This window comes from Plutella xylostella, chromosome 27 (assembly GCF_932276165.1).
Source record: "Plutella xylostella chromosome 27, ilPluXylo3.1, whole genome shotgun sequence".
NCBI lineage: Eukaryota > Metazoa > Arthropoda > Insecta > Lepidoptera > Plutellidae > Plutella > Plutella xylostella.
This window is the reverse complement of record NC_064007.1, coordinates 2,296,335-2,318,140: the sequence shown is the minus strand read 5'-3', so window position 1 is coordinate 2,318,140 and position 21,806 is coordinate 2,296,335. Positions and strand designations below refer to the sequence as shown.

The following is a 21,806-nucleotide window of genomic DNA, read 5'->3' as shown; positions in this document are numbered from 1 at the left end:
ATAACATAATAGAATAGGCAAGAAATAAATTCAATAGGTTCCGATAAGTAATTTTATTGGTTTCTAAAATCAAACTGGTCTTTCCAAATCATTGTTTTAAAATCTATGTATAATAGCCGAATATGGAATAATTAAATAATATCTTAATAAATCATTATTTTATTGCTAAGCCGGAAGTGGAAACCCTGAGCATCCATGGATTACGCGAGGGTATATAGTATGTATATAGGTACTATACAAATTCATCATCGCTTTAGAAACGGAGAGTTAGCCGGAATAGGACACCTGTTATGTTTTCCACATTTTCCTGTAAACTTTTAACTTAATTATTTATTTATGAAGTTGTCAGTTTTCCTGGCACGGGTATAGTTTAAGTAAGGTAAATATAAGGTTGTTATCTGTGGACATTACATAAATTGCTGGGTATCTTCGGCAGAGGGGTAGGTAGGTAAACTCACGGGCAATGAAAAAACCAAATTTCTTCTTAACGGAAAAAACTAACTTAATGACGTCTTCTGCAATATTTAAGCACATTTAACGAAGCACCAGAATATTATCAACTAAAAACGTAAATATTTTGATCAAATTTCCTATTAATTAAATACTTAATAAAAAAAATGGGGCCATTTGGTGTCTGAATTTGCTAGTAGAACTGTTTCTTTGCCCGTGAGTGTATTTCTCTACTAACTTTCACCCCGTATTTAATCGCTCCATGAAAAAGTTCCATCTTCCATTGTCAGAACGACACAAGATATGTATGTCTGTCGCTTTATCATTGCTCGTCAGTGTATAATCTATTTACCATCAGAGCCGCGAGCACAGGATTCGATAGTATTTTCGAATCTACACAAACATATTAGAGTGAAAAAGTAATAAATACAAATGCGAAAAAACGAATGCCACCATTGGAACTAACAAATTTGCCTAAGGCCTGAGTCTCCTATTTACGCCGTAGATCGCATCCAGCGTCACGACTCACGCCGTAGGCCGCGTCACAATGCTCATTCTACGCGCCAACGTCGGCGTGTGAGGGAGACCGCATCAGTACATTTCTATAGTGAGCATCGTGACGCGGCCTACGGCGTGACGCTGGACGCGATCTACGGCGTAAATAGGAGACCCGGGCCTTACATTTTGACAGTGACATTAGACGATACGCAACGTAAACGGTGGATTCGAATCCTGTGGTCGCGGCTCTGTAAATCATAAAATTTAAGTGTTTGCGCTGAAGGGGATTTACATATCTCTTTGGCTGACTGTACAGGGTGCTCTGAATACGACACGTGCATCGGGCAACTGTTCAAGGCTTCACGGCCTTCCACAAACAGGCATGTTGTATTGACGTCGCATGCGAAATGCGCTGTGTATTGTTTTCACTAAATATTGGCCAATCCAATTTTGAACTGTTGGTTTTGAATACTGGAAATTGCAGTGCAATATTATGAGCTATTCTATTATATTTGCTGTGGGGGTGTAAGTACCTATACCAAGCTCGCATATATCTGTCTGGGGTTGAGTAGCTCGCAATTCCAACGGCTAAACTGATTTTCATTTATTATTTTTTTAATAATAAATAATTTAAATTTAGTCCTCATTCCCGCAAGCGTGAAATCTCACTGAAAAGTCATCAAATAATCATCACACTCATCACCCCATCATGTTCAATTGTGAACAGAATTATCTCGTTACAGACGCCATTATAAATAAATATAGCAGTTTACTTTATCCGGCGATTAAGCTCGTGCGTACACTATGAGTAAGCACAAGCTTTGAGGATATTAGTGGACTATATAAGTAGTATAATATATTATGTGAGAAGTATTTAATGTCTAGTTAACCTTACGTGTATAATTGTTTTCATTCTAAAACGTTGATAAGCACGGCTCACGACCTATCAGGCGAATACAGTAAATGAGACATAGGTATTAGGTAAGTACCTAACCTAACTATGCGACGCGACGCTTGGACTCTAGCAGTGGACCGGGCGCCTTCGTTAGAAGTGCGACTCCATTGACTTTCGAAGTTTTCCCATAAATAACGCACCAACGGGGTCTCATCCTAATAACGGCCTCGCGCTTCTTTTAAATATTTTCCGAGTATTGTAGATTTTATCAGTAAGTATAGGTACTTGACTGTCCGAAAGATGAAATCTCGACTTGTCATCTTGTCAATTGCTAGTTTAACATGGTATTCGATACGACATCATTTATCAATGGCGTGTTGTAAATCTGTTTAAATTGTTATAAAACTGTATCTGATTATAATTTATTACTTTTTCACTCTAAGAAAATTTAAAAATATTGCAGATACGACATATTTATTTTTACAACTGAATAGAGTGCACTTTGAAATATCAAAATCCGTAAAAAAACGATTTTCAAAAAAGTGAACTTGTTATTGTTTGCCTCTGAGGTACAGATATTATTATTATTACAGCCAATTTAGCTATACATGGCGCCTCACCTTCAGTTCAAAAATATAGGGCATATTACTGAAAGGTGATTTTGTTTTTACTTATTTTAAAAAAATACCTCAGCCAAAGAATTTAAAAATAAATATTACTTACGTACTTTATTTTTGAATATTTTGTACAGTTTGAATAATTTGGATAAGTGGTGTGTAAAAAGATTTTTTTTAAGTTGTAGTAAGTACCTAAGGACTACCGGTAAAAACAAAACAAAATATTATTAATATGGGGCAAATAGTAAAAAAAAATGAACAAGTACCACAATACATATGCTTTTTTATTACCTAGCCACTGAAAATAGAAAGGATTTACGCTGGCATTTTCCGCTTGCTTAAATACAGATTAATCATTATTATTTATGATTAATACCAAACGATTTGAAATAAATATTTGCCTCGCTGATATCTTATCTGATGTAACAATAATATGGATTAGGATTTATATTGTTCTATGAAATTATGATTATAGCTGTTGCCGCGAGCTTCGCTTCGCCTTAAAAAGTTTTCCCGTGGAAATTCCGCGATAAAAAGTAGCCCATGTTCTTTCTCAGGTTCTCTAGACCATCTGTATATCAAACTTCATTCAAATCCGTGAAAGAGTAAACAAAAACAGACAAAGTTACTTTCACATTTTTATAATATTTTAGTAAGGATTGCACAGTGACCCTTATATGGACCTACTACAAGCTAAGCCTACAAGTCACGCCTACCTTTTTGAAAAATATTGTGTGTGTACTTATTTTAAATGGAAAGGCATCCAACAGCATACTGAAAAAGACATACATACATACAGACGAATTGAGAACTTTCTCCTTTTTTCGAAGTGGGTTATTTTTTTTATAAACGCTCTATTGCATAGAAGCGGTCATCTTATTGAGTGTGATGTAATCCTTAACATAAGTAGCTATATACCTCTTGTAATATGCACAATTGTACATAATATAATATTATATAGGTACCACTTATGTATTGGTCCCAGACCCACCCGTACCACAACAATGGAATAATTGCAGAGTTATTTATACAAACAGTAGATAACAAGGTTCACTCACTCAGTGAAATCAGGAATGTGAGCAATCACTTACAAATAAATAAATAACAACGATATTTTAATACGGACTAGATGGAGTGTTAGTACAAAAGAAACGTCTCGTAAAATAACACCCCACTTATACCTGACTTCTTATTTTGAATTTGTTCGGTTAAGTATAAGATTTGTGATTTTATCATAAAACGGACTGACAGTAAACATTGTTTTGTTGCCATCTTGTCCGACAATAGTTAATCAAAGGTAACAATAAATCTAAACTAGCGTTACTAATACGCGATGCGTTTATTATCTTTGACATTTATTTCCTGAAATACATTTTAATCGTGGGATTAAAGTGTAATATTATTGCAACCATGCGTGTAATTGGTCCTATTGTATTGGCGACTTAAATTTTTGTAATGACTTTATTATGACGTCATGGCATGATATTTTTGGTCTGACATAAATAACACTGTCGTATTGTCAAATTATAATTGTAAGTATTATATTCCGGGTATAACGCATTGTCTGCCTGTTTATGTATGTGTGTATGAGGCGTCGTTGAGTTAGGGGCTGCGATCCCAGTTGACCAACTGTTCGCCCGCTACTATCAGCACGTAACGTTACAAATTGCCTAGTAGAGTGCAAAACTAGCAAACTGTGACCACATCACAACCCGTCATGTCCCTACTGTTGGGGCTCGGGTCTCCATCCAATGAAGGAAGGGTTCTAGTAGTCCACCACGCGGGCCTCGTGCGGGTTGGTGAACCCCAACACAAGCAAGCTTGTGCTGAGAGAGTTGTCGGGTAAGTGGGCAGCCCGACTGTCAGATGTTTTCTTTTCAAGCTGCCCTAGGCATCTGACTAGGCTTTATGACTGAAATCGGTCACCCATCCAATGGCTGCCCGTGCCATGTGTTGCTTTTAACTTCAATGATCAGATACAATCATTGAAGCTAGCTAAACTACGGACGCGGACGCATATCCTAACTAATATTATAAATGCGAAAGTAACTGTGTCTGTCTGTCTGTCTGTCTGTTACTCTTTCACGCGAAAACTACTGAACGGATTTAAATGAAATTTGGTATACATACGGTCTAGACCCTGGGAAAGAACATAGGCTACTTTTTATCCCGGATTCCCACGGGAAAACTCTTTAAGGCGAAGCGAAGCGCGCGGGAACAGCTAGTTAAGTATAGTTTCGATATTATTCAGTATAGTTTTTGAAATAATGTACAGGGTGTTGCATAAAGGTTACTTAAGGGTAAGGATACGAAGCCGAAGCTGAGCCACACCCTTTCGATCGGCTTAGTATACCCTTTTTGCAACAACCTGTATAATGAAAATTGTAACTCACCCCGGACAAGGGTTGTTTCTCGGCGTCGACGTCGTTGACCTTCTTGTCGGGCGGGTCGGCCGCGGCGTCTGCGCACGAGTTTATGGACGCCATGCTGTGGGTGAGGTCGATGCCCTCCTTCCCATCTGTCGAAAGGAATAGTTTGCATGTCAACGTGTTATTATTCTGAGGGTGATGTTGTTTTCTTTTTCTTTTTTTGTGGGAAACTGCCAGTGTTGAGTTCAGCAAAGGAGTGCGAGTGTTTACACTATTCGCTGCACTAACCCCACGCCAATTTGGTGTTAGGTTTCGCTGCTCGATCGGTGACGGTTAAGAAAAACCTGCAAAAAGCCCTCAGACTTGTATGGTATGCCCTCGCGGCATTGCATCTTTATCTGCGTAGACAAAGGTAACTGCCGTCATCTGCGTTAAACACGGCGATGTGATTGTGCCTAGGGAGAGTTTATCTACGTAGATAAAGGTGCCATGCTGCGAGTTCTGGTCTTTAGGTTGTCGTTCTACTGTAGCAGGACTAGCAGAAGTTTGTTGCAATAATATTTAAACTACGTCCGTCAACCATAGTAAAAAAAAATACAAGTTATTAAAAAATGTGACAATTCTGCGTTAAATTGCAGTACCGTGGAAACGAAACAACCGACGATAACACACTCTCTCACTGTTGATACACTCAGCCTTACTTGAGGCAAATCCTATTTAAAAAATCTCTACCGAGTCTTTTTAAAATTTTACTGCAATTAGTTAATTATATTTTCAAACGCAAACACAAATACACTTTCAATAACACCTTCAATACACAACATAGGTAATCGATTTCAGAATCACACAACGACTTTATTACCTTCAAAATCAAAATCAAAATATTTATTGCAATCAAGTGTACATTAGATCTTCAATATAGCTTTAATACCTTTAACTGTGAGTCCGGCTATGGCCATCGTAGATATGACTGTTTTTTAAATCAATCTTAGCATGTTATAAGTATATGTACTTATAGGTAAGTGAAGTAGCCTTTATCTTGAGGGGTACAACACAAATCGATCTCAATTGTACGTGAGTGATACGGCGTTTATTGAGAGAGAGATCTCCAGAATCTAAACATATACAGGATGATACTTTATAATATTTTGAATATGAAAACAACTAAACCTTACGCCATTTCTTTCCTCCTTAACGACGGGGCCTTTGTGAAATGGTGGTAGAGTAATAATATATGATGACAATAAACAAATAATTTTAAAATTTTACGTCCAATAAACAATATTGTAACAAGACTGCTAACCGTTTTCCCGCGAAAACAAATCGCGCGCCGAAAACGGTTAGCGTCCCACGCCGCCGCGCCGTTTTACTGCGCAGCTCTACTGCGCAGACCGCGTCCCGCGTCCTCCCCTTCACCCGCGCGCACCCCGCGCTCGCGCCACCGGCCAGCGAAGCCCGCGCAGTCAGTCGGCGCCAACCCGTTTCCCGGCTACACGCTCGCTCTTGCGCCGCTTCGGAAATAGTTAATAGTTTTAAGCACAAAGACTACCTACTTGCCCACTATGAGAAAGTCCTATCGTGGGAGTAGTAGGGAATAACACAATCTCAGGGTATACAAGTTCACTGTATTTAAGGTTCTACAGACACGTAATAATGCAAGTGAGGTAATCTTATTGTAACACTAAACTAATGTCCGTTGGGAGCGCGAGCGAGCGTGTAGCCGGGAAACGGGTTGGCGCCGACTGACTGCGCGGGCTTCGCTGGCCGGTGGCGCGAGCGCGGGGTGCGCGCGGGTGAAGGGGAGGACGCGGGACGCGGTCTGCGCAGTAGAGCTGCGCAGTAAAACGGCGCGGCGGCGTGGGACGCTAACCGTTTTCGGCGCGCGATTTGTTTTCGCGGGAAAACGGTTAGCAGTCTTGTTACATCCTCCCCCTCTAGTCCGAACTAAGCGCCCTCGCGTTCGGAGTAGCATGGTGACAGCCCTGGTCCTCCCCCTAAACTGTTCGTCGTCCTCGAGAACACTGATGGTCGGACGGTGGGGTGGTCTGCGCAGGGGTTCTGCGCGCGCGGGGGTACTGCGCGCCGCGCGCTGCGTGCTGGTAGAAGGCACCGGGCGGGCCAGCTCTGCCTGACGAGGCGGGCGGCCGGGCTCCGTGTGCTCCCAGAAGGCACCGGGCGGGCCAGCTCTGCCTGACGAGGCGGGCGGCCGGGCTCCGTGTGCTCCCAGAAGGCACCGGGCGGGCCAGCTCTGCCTGACGAGGCGGGCGGCCGGGCTCCGTGTGCTCCCAGAAGGCACCGGGCGGGCCAGCTCTGCCTGACGAGGCGGGCGGCCGGGCTCCGTGTGCTCCCAGAAGGCACCGGGCGGGCCAGCTCTGCCTGAAGAGGCGGGCGGCCGGGCTCCGTGTGCTCCCAGAAGGCACCGGGCGGGCCAGCTCTGCCTGACGAGGCGGGCGGCCGGGCTCCGTGTGCTGGTAGGGGAGGCGGCGGGAGCGCGCGCCGCGGTCACGCTGGGCGCGCCGGGGCGGGTCATCACCGTCCTCTCCATGAAACCAGAGAGCTGCGCCGCCGTTACGCAGGCGAACGCGTCGAGTATAGCGGCGGTCGCGGCGGGGGTAGCGCGCGCCGCGGGGCTGCACGCCGCTTACTCGTAGGGCGCGTCGTGCGTGGCGGGCGCGTCGTGCGTGGCAGGGGAGGCGGCGGGAGCGCGCGCCGCGGGCACGCTGGGCGCGCCGGGGCGGGTCATCACCGTCCTCTCCATAAAGACGCGGTTGGTCTTGGCGGTCTTGGCGACGGTGTCCAGCAGCACGCAGGCGAACGCGTCGAGTGTAGCGGCGGAAGCGGCGGAATTTGCGCGCCGCAGGGGCTGCACGCCGCTTACTCGTAGGGCGTGTCGTGCGTGGCGGGCGCGTCGTGCGTGGCAGGGGAGGCGGCGGGAGCGCGCGCCGCGGGCACACTGGGCGCGCCGGGGCGGGTCATCACCGTCCTCTCCATAAAGACGCGGTTGGTCTTGGCGGCCTTGGCGACGGTGTCCAGCAGCACGCAGGCGAACGCGTCGAGTGTAGCGGGGGGCTGCGCGCCGCGTACTCGTATAGCGCGTCGTGCGTGGCGGGCGCATCAGGCGCGGCGGGGGAGGCGGCGGGAGCGCGCGCCGCGGGCACGCTGGGCGCGCCGGGGCGGGTCATCACCGTCCTCTCCATACAGACGCGGTTGGTCTTGGCGGCCTTGGCGACGGTGTCCAGCAGCACGCAGGCGAACGCGTCGAGTGTAGCGGGGAGGCTGCGCGCCGCGTACTCGTATAGCGCGTCGTGCGTGGCGGGCGCGTCGTGCGTGGCAGGGGAGGCGGCGGGAGCGCGCGCCGCGGGCACGCTGGGCGCGCCGGGGCGGGTCGTCACCTTCCTCTCGCCGGTGCAGCTGCGGTCGTCATCGTCGTCAAGGCCGCGCGCCGAGTGTCCTCGGTCCTCGGAAGACGCGCCGGGCTTTGCGGGGGGGCCGCACCACAGGGGGCCCGCGCGCCGCGTGCTGCTCGTGCGCGTAGGGCGCGCCGGGCGAGGCGGGGCGGCTGCGCTCCGCGTGCTCATAGGACGCGTAGGGCGGGCCAGCCGGGCCAGGCGAGGCGGGGCGACCGCGCGCTGCGTCCTCGTAGGACGCGCCGGGCGTGGCGGGGCGGCCGGGCACCGCAGGGGGCCCGCACGCCGCGTGCTCCTCGTGCGCGTAGGGCGCGCCGGGCGCGGCATGGAGGCCGCTCGCCGCGGGAGGGCCACGCGCCGCATGCTCGGCGGGCGCGCCGCCGCCTGGGGGCATTACCGTGGTCTCGCCGGCGGTGCCGCTGCTTTCGTCTTCCTCGAGGTCACGACGCTTCGCTCTTCCCTTTTCGGCAGCATATTTTTTCTTCGCACACACTTACATTCACGCGTCTCCGCGAGTTGGGCGCCACTATGAGAAAGTCCTATCGTGGGAGTAGTAGGGAATAACACAATCTCAGGGTATACAAGTTCACTGTATTTAAGGTTCTACAGACACGTAATAATGCAAGTGAGGTAATCTTATTGTAACACTAAACTAATGTCCGTTGGGAGCGCGAGCGAGCGTGTAGCCGGGAAACGGGTTGGCGCCGACTGACTGCGCGGGCTTCGCTGGCCGGTGGCGCGAGCGCGGGGTGCGCGCGGGTGAAGGGGAGGACGCGGGACGCGGTCTGCGCAGTAGAGCTGCGCAGTAAAACGGCGCGGCGGCGTGGGACGCTAACCGTTTTCGGCGCGCGATTTGTTTTCGCGGGAAAACGGTTAGCAGTCTTGTTACAATATTTCATTTCACACAATTATTTTGCATTGAGTTTGCCAAGTTTAGTAGGGGCAGAGTATGTCCTTCTCTTCCAACTGTAAGATATATTTTTATTCGATAAAACGAAATTCTTTATATTAACGGTAACTTCAGTAAGGTCTGTAATTAATTTATTTCTTCGGTTTGTTCATATAATTTACATACCAACATAAGACATCCTCATAATTAAAAGATTCATTAACTACCAATCCAAGATTACAGGTAATTAAATTAAGTATGTTGTTCTTATTCCTTGATGTCTATATTGGTACTTAAGAGGTATTTTTTAATTATTTTGACATAGATTCCTGCCAACTTTAGCAGACAAGGTAAACAATAACAATTCATATTTGCATTTTGTACCTAAGTACATAATTTACAAACATGTGCCAAAGGTCTCAATTAAGTTAATGAAAGGGTGAAATACTTAAAAATAATTTTGATCTTACGTAAGTATAAGTACTTCATTAAACTGCATGTTGGGAGCAATTATTCTGCATATTAAAATCAGGTGATTAGTAGTAATAAGGTACCTTCTACAATTTTTATTGTTAGAAGGCTTGGAAAACAACGTACTTGTGATCACCCTGTACAATAAATTTCATAAATATTACTCAATAGATAAGGATTTACATTGTACTTAGAGTTAACAAGAGAACGAGTAGAATTATTTTACTATCGGAAAAGAGTGGTCAAGTTGCTTGTTAAAATAATGAGTTTGTCTCATTCATTAGTTAAAAGCAAAACAAGGGTCTATTGACCGCCAAAATAGATCTTTTATTAATAAGAGGTACTTTTTGACCTTTGTTTGCGTTTTTCCATACAATTTATAAGAGATCTGGGTATAATATCAACGGGCGAGAGTTCCTATGGGATAGAACTTCGTCTACGCAAGGCTAAAAAGGTACACCTGGTACACCGTGGTGCCCAAGAAGTTATTACTCGTCATAGTCGTCATGTGCAGAGGTAAGAAATTACGGGAAAATTTTATTATTCCCAAAAAATACGTCACTATATGTACTTACCTGTAACCTAAATACATTATTTGTTATAATCATAATTACCCAAAAACACGTACCCCTGCATCTTTTTCCAAAATTTCTCCACTAAAGAGACCATTTTGGCGACACTCAACCAACAAACAATTTGCTTCTACAAAACACACAATAATTATTAAGAAATTGCAAATTGTTCCAAAAACTTCAAGGCACTAGCTGCTCTCACTGACATCACAAATGTACTGCAGTTTAATTCGCAACACTTCAATCAACCTATTACGGAATAGTAGAATGTTTCCTTTAAAAAAAATATTCTAGGTCAAGTTAACAATACTATCGGTTCATCAATCGTTTCGTTGGGGCTCTGTAATTTTGACTCTATTGCTGTTGTACTAGGTGTTATTTTAGGTTAGTTTCTGAAGAGTAGGAAACTGTTGGTTCTTTGCAGTAAGTATATTGACTATATTGTGGTTCTCGTCACATTGATTTAGATTTACTTACTCACAGTAGTAGGGGATTATGCAATTTGCTTCGTTATAAAACTTATTTCCTTAGAGATATATATGTGTATCACTAAAGTAGGATATATCTACCTATATCTACGATAGGAATAGGATAAATAGGCGTAGTGTAGGTACAGTACAGTTTCGGAATACCCTCGGGCCAGCCTTTTACCTAATAATCAAACCTGTATATATGTACAGTATACATAAGTAAGTACACAGAACATTTTTATATTGATACAGTTACTTCAACTTTTTTGAAAGAATTCAATAAAAATTATGCGTGAATTTAATACATAATGATGAATCAATGATATACATTTTCTAAACGAAGTTCTTTTCCCCTAATAACCGTTGGTAAAAATAAAAATATAAGTAGGTACCTACTAAGTTTGCGACAAGTGCCCTATTTGATGCTTTTATTTGTTTGTTGAGTTAATGATACTCACATAACGACCGAATAAATAGTTTTTACTTCCAAGATAAAGAATTAAAGCCGTATTTATTTACTTAAGTAATTATGATAACAACTCGGTCCTAATATTTCCAGGTGGAACCATCAAATTACCTATATGCATGTAAGTACGTAAATTTGCCCGCAAAAGTAAATTGATGATACTTTGTCTTCTCACTTAATTATTTAGCACTGCAGTGCAGACTGCAGACCTACGAACTACGCAGTAAATTAGCAAAAGGATATTTTTTACCGAAAAATACCACTCAGCTGCCGCTACACGGGTTCGTTATGGACTTAGATAAACGTAATTATATTACCGATTTGCCATAAATTGGCGCTGTAATTGGTGAAGAGCGCATTAAACGAGTTTATATCGACGTCGATAACGAACCTGTGTAGCGGCCGCAGGATAACGCCGGGTTAGTAGGGAACGTATCGCTAATATAAGCTAAGTATCGCCACGATACTATATTAGTGTTGCCCAAATTCAGTCTTGGTCTTGCAGTCTTGGTCTTGTTCTTGCGTTTTTGCAAGACCAAGACCAAGAACAAGACCGCGTATTTTTAGCAAGACCAAGACCAAGACTGACCGTGCAAGACTTGAGCAAGAACAAGACATAGCCTGCAAGACTCTTGCGTCTTGCAGAGCGCTATTTCACTGAGTAGTTAGGTGTAACAGTTCGGTGTATAGGTAAGTACGCTTAGGAATTCTATGAGATGCAAAAAACTGTATCAAAGAAAATGAAAAACTGGACCTATGCGCATTACGACTAATACCATAAACTATAAAAACCATAAAATATAAAATATCTATTAAAATCAAAAAGTAAACTTTAATAAATAGTAATAGACTAATAGGTAATTGCAAGACTTGCAAGACTCTTGCTGCAAGACCAAGACCAAGACCAAGACTGGGAGCGCAAGACCAAGACCAAGACCAAGACCAGGTGTATTGGCGCAAGACCAAGACCAAGACCAAGACCAGGTGTATTGGCGCAAGACCAAGACCAAGACTGGCTAAGTCTCGTCTTGTTCTTGCATTTGGGCAACACTATACTATATCCACACGGGATCCTTATCCAGCCAGGCGTTATGGTCGTCGGCCCATCAGGCTGCGGGGCAACCACCACGCTTGCCTGTTCGGCGTCGACACTCCATCTACGTACGAAAAATCGACAACCCATCGTAATCTTCATAACCTGAACCAAGGTAACCTCTAGGACCTAGACCGCAATAGGAAACCTACCGGCCTCTTCCGGGGCTATATCCATAAATCAGGGCAGCGACTACCCATGACTGTATGGGATGTCGTGTATGTAAATATTGTAAATTATTATAAGGTAGCTGGAAGAGGAAGGCCGAGAACAGAGTGTTGTGTCGCTCCATGGGAGAGGCCTATATCCAGCAGTGTTAGATTACGGGCTGATGATGATGATGATGATAATGTGAAGCATTACCTGATAAATAACTGTATCCATGTAACCTCCGCCATTGCTTCTCCATTTGAAACCACGCTCTGAACATTACTATAACTTTTATATAAATTTATCACCCACAAGTTCTATAAATAGTGTTTATTTACACGCACAAAAATATCAAAACTTTATTTATTTAGGTACATTCCTATTTGGCACACACTTTTCTTACTTTCTTGGAGACACTCGGAAATGTTAATTGTTAGTAATTAAACGTAACTGAACAAGAAATTACAATGTTTATTGCATTAAAATAACTAAGAAGCAGCCTCGAAACCGATCTGATAACATATCATATAGTAGTCTATGAACATACATATCTCAAATACTCTGACTAAATATCTTATGTCTTTTGTAGATGGCGCTATGTCGTATACAAAAAGAAAGCCGTAAACCTATAAGCGTTTACTTTACTTTGAATATTGTCCCGCCCTTATCAGCGCTGGTTTGGCTAAGTTTGGAAAAGTAAGAGCTCATAAGTTTTTAGTCTTCTTTCTGTCTTGAAAATAGGTTAAAGCGATATAAACATAGTTCTTATTATTATTTTTTCAAATGGGTAGTAGAGTAGCAAATAGTTCCTAGCATGGAGGGAGGGCAGGAATAGTTGGTCAGACTACAATTGCTCTTGACTGTCGAGCAAACAAATCATTTTGATACGTTTTGCTCTGTGACTCTGTGACGTACCTACAGTAGGTATCAGAAGAAGAAAGAGAAGAGAAATATCAGCTGCCGTACCACCACCGACTCATTATATCACAAATACGATTTATAACAATACTTTGATCAAAGATGGATCAAAGTATTGTTAATTGCTAATGTTCGGTAGTGGTAACCCCACAGATCTTGTAAACTACATAGGTACAAAAGAAAGAGACTTTTGGAATATGAAGATAGCATTTAAAATATCATAAGCTTAAACTTTAGTGCGAAAGAGTCAGGTAAGTATATAAAACTCTATATTGCTAGAATAGGATGGAGAAACTAATAAAGTACATAATGGCTTATAATGGCCTTTTTCCAATAAACACATTGATAAACAATACAAATTAGATGGAATGTCGGAGCAAAATAAACGTCTCGATAAATAATACATTACTTCCCAAGCCAAGCGACATCTTATTTCCGTTCTACACTTCCTAGGTTTTTACACAATAGATCGTCATCATCATCATCAGCATAAAAGAAATCCACTGCCTTTTGCTTTCCCAAGGAGCCCTACAACACTTTTTGGCTTTCCTCATCCGATCACTACCGACTAACTACCTGTCTAAGATTCTCGGTCCAGCCGTTCGGAGGGCATCCCACACTACGTTTGTCTGTTCGAAAACTCGAGTAACTATGTGTTATTGATACAGCTGTTTTGTAACCTTGTAATTTCCCAAGAAATGCCAATAGTAAATGATAAATTATTTTATGAACTGTCGTATTTTCTAGAACCAAAAGTGTGTTAGTATAAATAAGGTTTAAAATAAATAGAGTATTTATATCTACCTAAATACATATTTGCACTAAATTACATTAAATTAATAGCAAGGTTTATCTCATATTTAATAGTGAACTAACAGTTTAACCATAAGTATTATCGGTTATCACATTATGGGAAGCAAAGAGATTATAATTTTAGGCTTATTCAATTTTATGTTTGTTATGCGGATTCATACGTGGAATAAATATTTTTATCACACAGATAACTTTTACTTTGAGGTCCAGAAACGCGGGCTATTATTGTAAATTGTATGTTATTTGTATGTTTAGTTACCCACGTAGGTATACCACGACCTAAAATTATCGTTATAGGTACGAACTAGATAATAATAATAGTATCACATACAAAAACAAAGCTAAAAACAATCCGCATTTAATTTACTGGCCAACCGTTTTTAATGACAACCAATTGTATCAAACCAATGGATAAAGTCACAAATCTTCAAACCAAACAAATTAAAAATAAGAGCTCACTGGTAGAAGTGGGGTGTTATTTGCTGAAGCGTTTCTTTTGCACCGACACTCCATCTAGTTCGTATAAGATATCATTGACCGCGACCGTGAAGAGACTCCCGTAACTCTAACCTTAGCACTAAAATTACTCGGAGAATTACAGCTAATGCGGCGCCGACGGCAAATAAGTTAAGAAGTCGTCCCGACAACTGCTAGTTCCCGGATACGAGCCCGAGCGGCGCCGTGTTGTCACATTTTTATGTCTATCAGGAACACACTCCAGGGGATGCGAAGAGGAGATATCTAAACTGAGCATAAGCGAAATAAGATAGATACTAAGGTGTTATTTGTACACAAAAATAAAACTCATTTAACTATACTAATACTAACATTCGATATACATATACCTAATAGAGAATAGAATACCTATATGCTGATCTTATATAAGCACAAAGGTAAAAAGACTTTTCAAGATGTTTCCAGCTCGGGTCAATCCATCGAAGCTATCCGAAAGAGATTTTGTTAGCGTTTATACAACATGTTGTTTTTCGAACCCGACAAACTTTAAGGGGGGATTCTACGAGTAATTTCATCGAGAAAAAACCTCCATATATGGGGCCGCCATTTCTAGAATATTGAGATTTGACGAAAGAATGGCGTAGTGGTTAGTGACCTGACTACTGAGCCGATGGTCCCGGGTTCGATTCCTGGCTGGGGCAGATATTTGTTTAAACACATATATTTGTTCTCAGGTCTTGGATTTGCCCGTAAAATGGCAATAGGCCCGCACCCTATTACATTGAGACTAACATAACACTCTGGCGAAAAGTGGGTGCAGCAATGCACCTCTGCCTACCCCGCAAGGGAGTACATTAGTACAAGGCGTGAGTGCGTGTGTGTGTGTGTGTGTGTTGTTGAAATATCATCGCTCCGCTCGCCTTAATAGTGGAGTGTGGGCCTATTGCTCTCTTTGGTCTTACGAAAGCGGGTATCTAAAAATAGAGAAACAATTTCGCATAGTTTTGTTCGTTCTGCCGTAGAGGTAAGCAGCTGCAGTGGTATGGTATTTGCTTTGTGGGTATAACATACTGTTTAATATAATTTGTATACGATCTATTTACTTTGTCATTGGCCCAATGCTCCCAAACAAAAACTTAAGAAGGTAGATAGGTTTAGTATGTATAACATGTTTGTTTTCGGTACCGGTCGAACACTTTAATATTTGTATGTGGGTAGGTTAATTTATTTTTGTCAAGCTGTCAGTCGTGGTCAGGTTGTTTTCTTGCTTTTGGTATTCGGCGCGGTCGCGATTATCGGAATATTTGTGTATTTTGGAAATATTCTCCATATTTCCAAGTGATTTTTATGTGAGAGCCTCAAGATTCAGTTGGATTTCACAAGCATCGAGGGGGCCCGCACGCCGAGCCTCGGACCTTAGACGTAATCACGTGAGGAAACTATCTTATTTATTATTATTCTAACTAATATTATAAATGCGAAAGTATATTACTGTGTCTGTCTGTTACTCTTTCACGCCAAAACTACTTGGTGCACATATACATATACATATATATGGTCTAGACTCTGAGAAAGAACAAAAGTGGGTAAGTATCTAAAAGATAGAGTACCTACAGCTACCTTACCACCACTGACACAGTCAGCAACGTCGTTCGCCTGTTAAACATATTATGTCAGATCCATACGAGTAACGTCAGATTTAACAATAGCTAATGTTTGGTGGTGGTAACCCGACAGTAGAGTTATAGCATGTTTATAACAAGAAACAATGATTACACTTTACCCAATACCATAGGAATTTTAACTATACTTTTTACACATTTCATAATATTATTACCTCAATCAATTACATTGTAATGTTTCCATTGTGACAGCCGTCTATATTATGAAGTGATTCGGGTTACTGCAAGGTTGCACGATAACAATGTTGCCAATAAAGATAATTGAAATCCATGTTTAAATAGATAAACTAATTAGTTAACAAGCCGTTAGCTGGTGCAAAGATGTCACCCAGAATGACCCTATTCACAGACACATCGACGAAGATACAGCGATTAGAGTTTGACAATGAAAACTATATAATGGGTGGGTAAAATATGGTACTTAATTTATTTTCTGTAAATGGTAGCTATTCTATTCTATTCTTTGTGGAGGTGTAAGTACTGGCACCTGGCTCTCTCGAATGGAACCTTTGTGCATATCCCCAAGGTCTAAACTGGCTTCCTAAGCTTGGACCATTTCCTACCACGCTGGTCCACTGCGGGTTGGTGGGTTCACAAATCTAGATGTGCTAAATCTATATATGTAGGTTTCCTCACGATGTTTTCCTTCACCGTAAGAGCGATGGTACTTAAGTTAAAAGAACTCATTGGTACATGTCAGCGCCGAGATTCGAACCCGCATCTCTTGCGTGAGAAGCGGGCGCTTACCCGACTGCTGAGCTACCACCGCACTTACAAACTTATTACATAACATTACAAACATGTAGCTAGCTATCCTAGATGAAAGCCTAGCCTCGTGTCTCCAGCACGTAAGTTATTTTAATCTAATTTCCATGTAATATACTTGAAATTGACCTTGTAGTTGTAGCCGTATCTAAGTTATTTCAGGACATAAATAACCCAGAACTAAGTAATAGTTATGCAGATGAATATGGATGAATTTCTACTATCGACATTTTGTTAGCAATTCTGAAGGCATAAGTTTAAATTTAGGAATGTCGTATCTTTTCTCAAAACTCGACTGTGTCATTGGTTGTATTAAATGAAATTTTCCATATTCCAAATTTAAGTTTTGACAGTTTTAAAATGAAAATCCCCACTTTTAAACCTTTGACAAAGTATAGCTTCGATTAAGTATAACTACATAATTATGTAAAGATTTGATGTCTTAATTTTTTCTATGAATTACCTATAGGTACTTAGGGTTACTTTTCATGAGGTAAAAAAACGTTAAATCACGCTAATCCGTTCTATAATTACTATATAGATAAAGCAGTTACAAGAAAACACTCATTCTAAGACAATGGCACTAACACTAAGTGACCTTTTATTTCTTAGCTCAAAGATCAATAAACTGATGAGAAAAACCCGGTGAAAATAGCGTTAATATATCAGTGGTTTGTTGCGTAGATACCTACCTTGTTATAAACAATTTGCGTTAATAAAGTATAAACTTAGATTATTAAATAGTTACTACGTAAGATAAGTATTTTTATTTAGCTGAATATTTAAAATGTGTTAGATTTTTAAAATTTAAATAAAGTTAAGGTTAAGCAGAAGTTAAATATAACAAGCAGCGCAATGATAGCCATAACTTAACTTCATAAAAACGAGAAACTCGGCCTAAGTAACAAGGTACATGATCACTATCTATAAACAATAAAAAGTAGGTCGAACAAAAAATACAAACATTGCGAAAAAGAGAGCAATCACAAGTGCACTCTTTAGAAAATACGATAAGTAAGTACCTACACTTATTTATTTTATTATTGATAAAATGTTTGTTCTACCTTCCTTCGTTAGGATGCTTACATAGAGAATCGGGTTCCCTGTATCTACCTGTACCGGTAACATGATTATGCGAAAGCGCTCACTCACGACGGAGCATTTCCCGGATTTTTAAATGTCATGAGCGCTTTCGCATAATCAGGTTATCGGTACAGGTATGTATGTACCGGTAACGGTAAGTAATAAGTTTAAGGATTAATAATAAATAGTGGCGCCACTTTGTATGAGAGAAAACGTACATAACTTTTCATAGTTTACACAAAGTACCTATGTAACCCTGTAAGGGACTGATCACAGTGTGGTTACTCTATACTGACGAAAAACGAACGAACGAGAGCTGTCTTGCAATCGGCACGTTTAATACAACGAGATAGAGTCGTGGACCGCGCAGCTCCGAAACTTTGTTTGTCATTATATACTAGAGAGACCCCCCTGAGGCGATTCCTACTGAGTAATCAGAACAAATTGTATGTCTTTATACGTCTTTGTGCCGGAGACTACACGTTTACCGCTCTCGTGCAAGCAAATGACATGCTTGAGACATCACTTATGTACGGTATTGATGGAGGCCAAAAGAGAAACTACATAATAATGTTATGGAGATATTACGAGTGAAGTTGTGGTGCGATTCTATCTGTAGTGGGTTAAAAAAGGGTACTCCAAGCCAAATTTTAAAAGTTGTAGAATTAAAGTCGTTTAGAATGAACCCTAATGACGAGTCATCTTTCGGCTTCGTATGCCACTTTTGTAGCTGTATCCTGTATTGTAAGGGAGGGAAAGGGAGGGATCAAATTCAAGTATACCTAAGCTAAATATGCAATTGTGGGTCTAGTGGGAGTTTTGACGCAGCGAAGTTACATTTCCGCGCTACAAGAATTCGTATTTAGTTTTCACTCGAACGGTGTGAAAATCTGCCACTGGGCCCTCTGCCCCCGCTGCACGGATCCGTTATTGACTTAGATCACTCACAATAAATCGACGAACGAACGAACGAGATTTGCTGTTCCGGAGCGCTGCGCGAACCACGGTTCTATCTCCTTGTAATAAGCCTGGAAGAGATCGCTTTTAGCGATAAGGCCGGTCTTATTATATTATAGATTTTAAGTCTTAAATGTTATTTTAAGTGTTTTATGTACAATAAAGTTAGACTACTACTACTAATAAGCCGATTATGCCGATTGAGTGACAACTCTAGTTCGTCCGTTCGTCGAGGCTCTTGAACAACGAACTGACCGCTGATAGTGAAGAGAGGCGCTCCGTTGAGGTGCGGCGAGTGGTCGCTGATCTTCTCCGGGGGTCTGAACGCATCCGGGGCTCCCACCATGCCTGTGGACAAGGAAACCAAGGTTTGAGGACCATTGATATGTTATTTGTTATAAAGGGTGTTTGCAAAAGTGGTAAATATAGTACCTAAGGATGCTTACATAAAGAATCGGGTTCCCTGTATCTACCCGTACCGGTAACTTGATTAGGTATGCGAAAGCGCTCACTGAGAGATTTAAAACCGGGAAATGCTCTAGCGCACTGATAAACAGCAGGTTACAGGTACGGGTAAAGTCAAAGTCAAAGTAAATTTTTTTTATTCATCGTACAAATATAAAATTTTCTGATGAACGTCAATTTTTACAAATTCCTCTCCGTTCGGATAAGGGGGGGCTCTTTCTGTAGATATAGTGAACCCAGTCTCTCTATGTAAGCTCCATTAGTTATCATTTTTAGTAAAGCGGTGCGCGGTGGTATCTCGGGCGGGTAAGCGCCCGCTTCTCACGCCAGAGATGAGGGTTCGAATCCCGTCGCTGATATGGAGTAATGAGTTCTTTTCAATTTAAGTACAATTTATACCATCGCTCTTACGTTGAAGGAAATCATCGTGATGAAACCTGCATATCTAGATTCTAGATGTGTACCCTAATTGTTTTGTACTCATTCAAACTTGGCGATACGGCTCGCGATCTAGCACGTGAGTACAAATGTACTCTTGCGAGTCACCTCTCTGACTACCTCTTCGGGGATTACAGTTGCAGTCGTGAGCTGTATAGTATGGTTGTATGTTTTCCCCATTATTCGAAGCCAATAGCATTCAGTACAATCCTAATCCTATCCTAACTAATATTAAAAATGAGAAGGTAATTGTGTCTGTCTGTTACTCTTTCACGCCAAAATTACTGAACGGATTTGAATGAAATTTGGTAAAGGTACATATGGTCTGGACTCTGAGAAAGAACATAGGCTACTTTTTACCCCGGAATTCCCACGGGAAAACTTTTTAAGGCGAAGCGAAGCTCGCGGGAACATCTAGTTCAGTATAAATAATTATGTCTATCCATGATCGTATGCTGCTGATCTACAATCTATCAATCAAAATATAGAGTTATCTACAGATAAGTATCATAGGTGAATAATCTATCAGCTATTTATTATTGTAAATGTCTTGTCGATTGCTCAGATTGCTATCATGTTTATTTGTTTTGGGAAGATGACAAATACGTCTACGTCTGTTACAGATAATTTATTGGATTTTGTGTTTTCATTAACACGGTTTTTAAGCTTTGTGTGAGCCACGATTCTATCTCGTTGTTTTAAACTTGCCGATTGCACGACTGCTCTCGTTCATTCATAAATTTTTCGTCAGTATAGAGTAACCCTCGTGTACTCAACTCGTAGTTATGTACTCTTTTACTGTACCTACTCATAATGCTAAACGTCAGATTAGTTTCCGATTTTGCCGGAAGACATCAGTGGTGGCGCTAGCATAGCATGGTGGTGCTAGCATAAATTTCGCCACCATTTTCCCATGACCACTCTCGCTTTGTAAATAAATTTCTACATAAACTTGCACTTGAAATTATAATATAAGTACATACCTACATAAATGTTATTATAAGGGAACCCGGGGTAAGACGGGGTCGCTAAGGGAAAATTAAAAAAACAACAGGTATTAATAACCACAACGTTATCAATTATTTATGGCTCATTAGGAACTTAATGACGAACACTTTGACACAGCTTTTGCCAAAAAAGTAATCATTACAATTGACTTATTTTAAGAAATGTAAAAAATGGGAAATAAACCATCTTGCCCCATGTACGGGGTAAGATGGGGTAAGTATACTATGTGGGGCACAAAACATACAAACAACACTTCTTCTGTGTTTTTATCGTCAACACCAGCACCTGCAGTGTGAGCTCAACGCCTGCACCTTTGACATCCGAACCAGTTTCCTTATATTTACAGTAGAACTGTTGATATCCTCACAGCAGAGGTAGACACAGTCATCTTCGTTGTTATTCGTCTTCGTAGGCAGTATCTGCTTTGTGTTTTTAGCCAATTTCCCTGTAGCCCTTTTAGAGCCCTTTTTCAATGTCAAATATCGGGTTGGAGAAAAAAAAAACTTCACCAAGATTGATCCATACACCATCTTGCCCCTCCAAAATTACCCCGTCTTGCCCCACGTTATATTTTAAAAAAAAATAATTCATTAAAAAAAACTTTTAATGTTAAAGTGATTTTTGCACATATCTAAACAAAGCGTACCAAACCTTAAATAAAAACACACAATTACCAAAAATGCCACTATTTTACTTACTGAGCTGTGACGTTGTTTCTACCGGTCAAAAATAACATGGACACTACGCAAAAACAAACAATTGAGCTATGAGAAAAAACGCACGCGCTCACACCTGCAGTCACTGGCGCACTAAAGGTCAATCATTTAAGCCTTTCTATTGGCTAATTACTCAGATTCCTAAGATGTATAGTTTT

The 21,806-nt window shown here is 41.5% G+C and overlaps 1 protein-coding gene across 4 annotated transcripts in view; it reads right to left on the bottom strand.

Moving 5' to 3' along the window:
• Nucleotides 1-21,806, bottom strand: part of LOC105382906 (solute carrier family 41 member 1) — a 52,429-nt gene that overhangs the window by 18,309 nt on the left and 12,314 nt on the right. For 2 of the 4 annotated variants that reach the window (XM_048631079.1, XM_048631080.1), the window contains 2 exons: nucleotides 19,277-19,369; nucleotides 4,854-4,978 (listed from right to left, as the gene is read on the bottom strand). In XM_048631079.1, coding sequence (XP_048487036.1) covers nucleotides 4,854-4,978; nucleotides 19,277-19,367 — 216 coding nt within the window. In that variant the 5' untranslated portion in view covers nucleotides 19,368-19,369. Of the gene's footprint in view, nucleotides 1-4,853; nucleotides 4,979-5,760; nucleotides 5,915-12,560; nucleotides 12,644-19,276; nucleotides 19,370-21,806 lie in introns of those variants that run through there. The other 2 variants (XM_048631081.1, XM_048631082.1) reach the window with 2 other exon arrangements.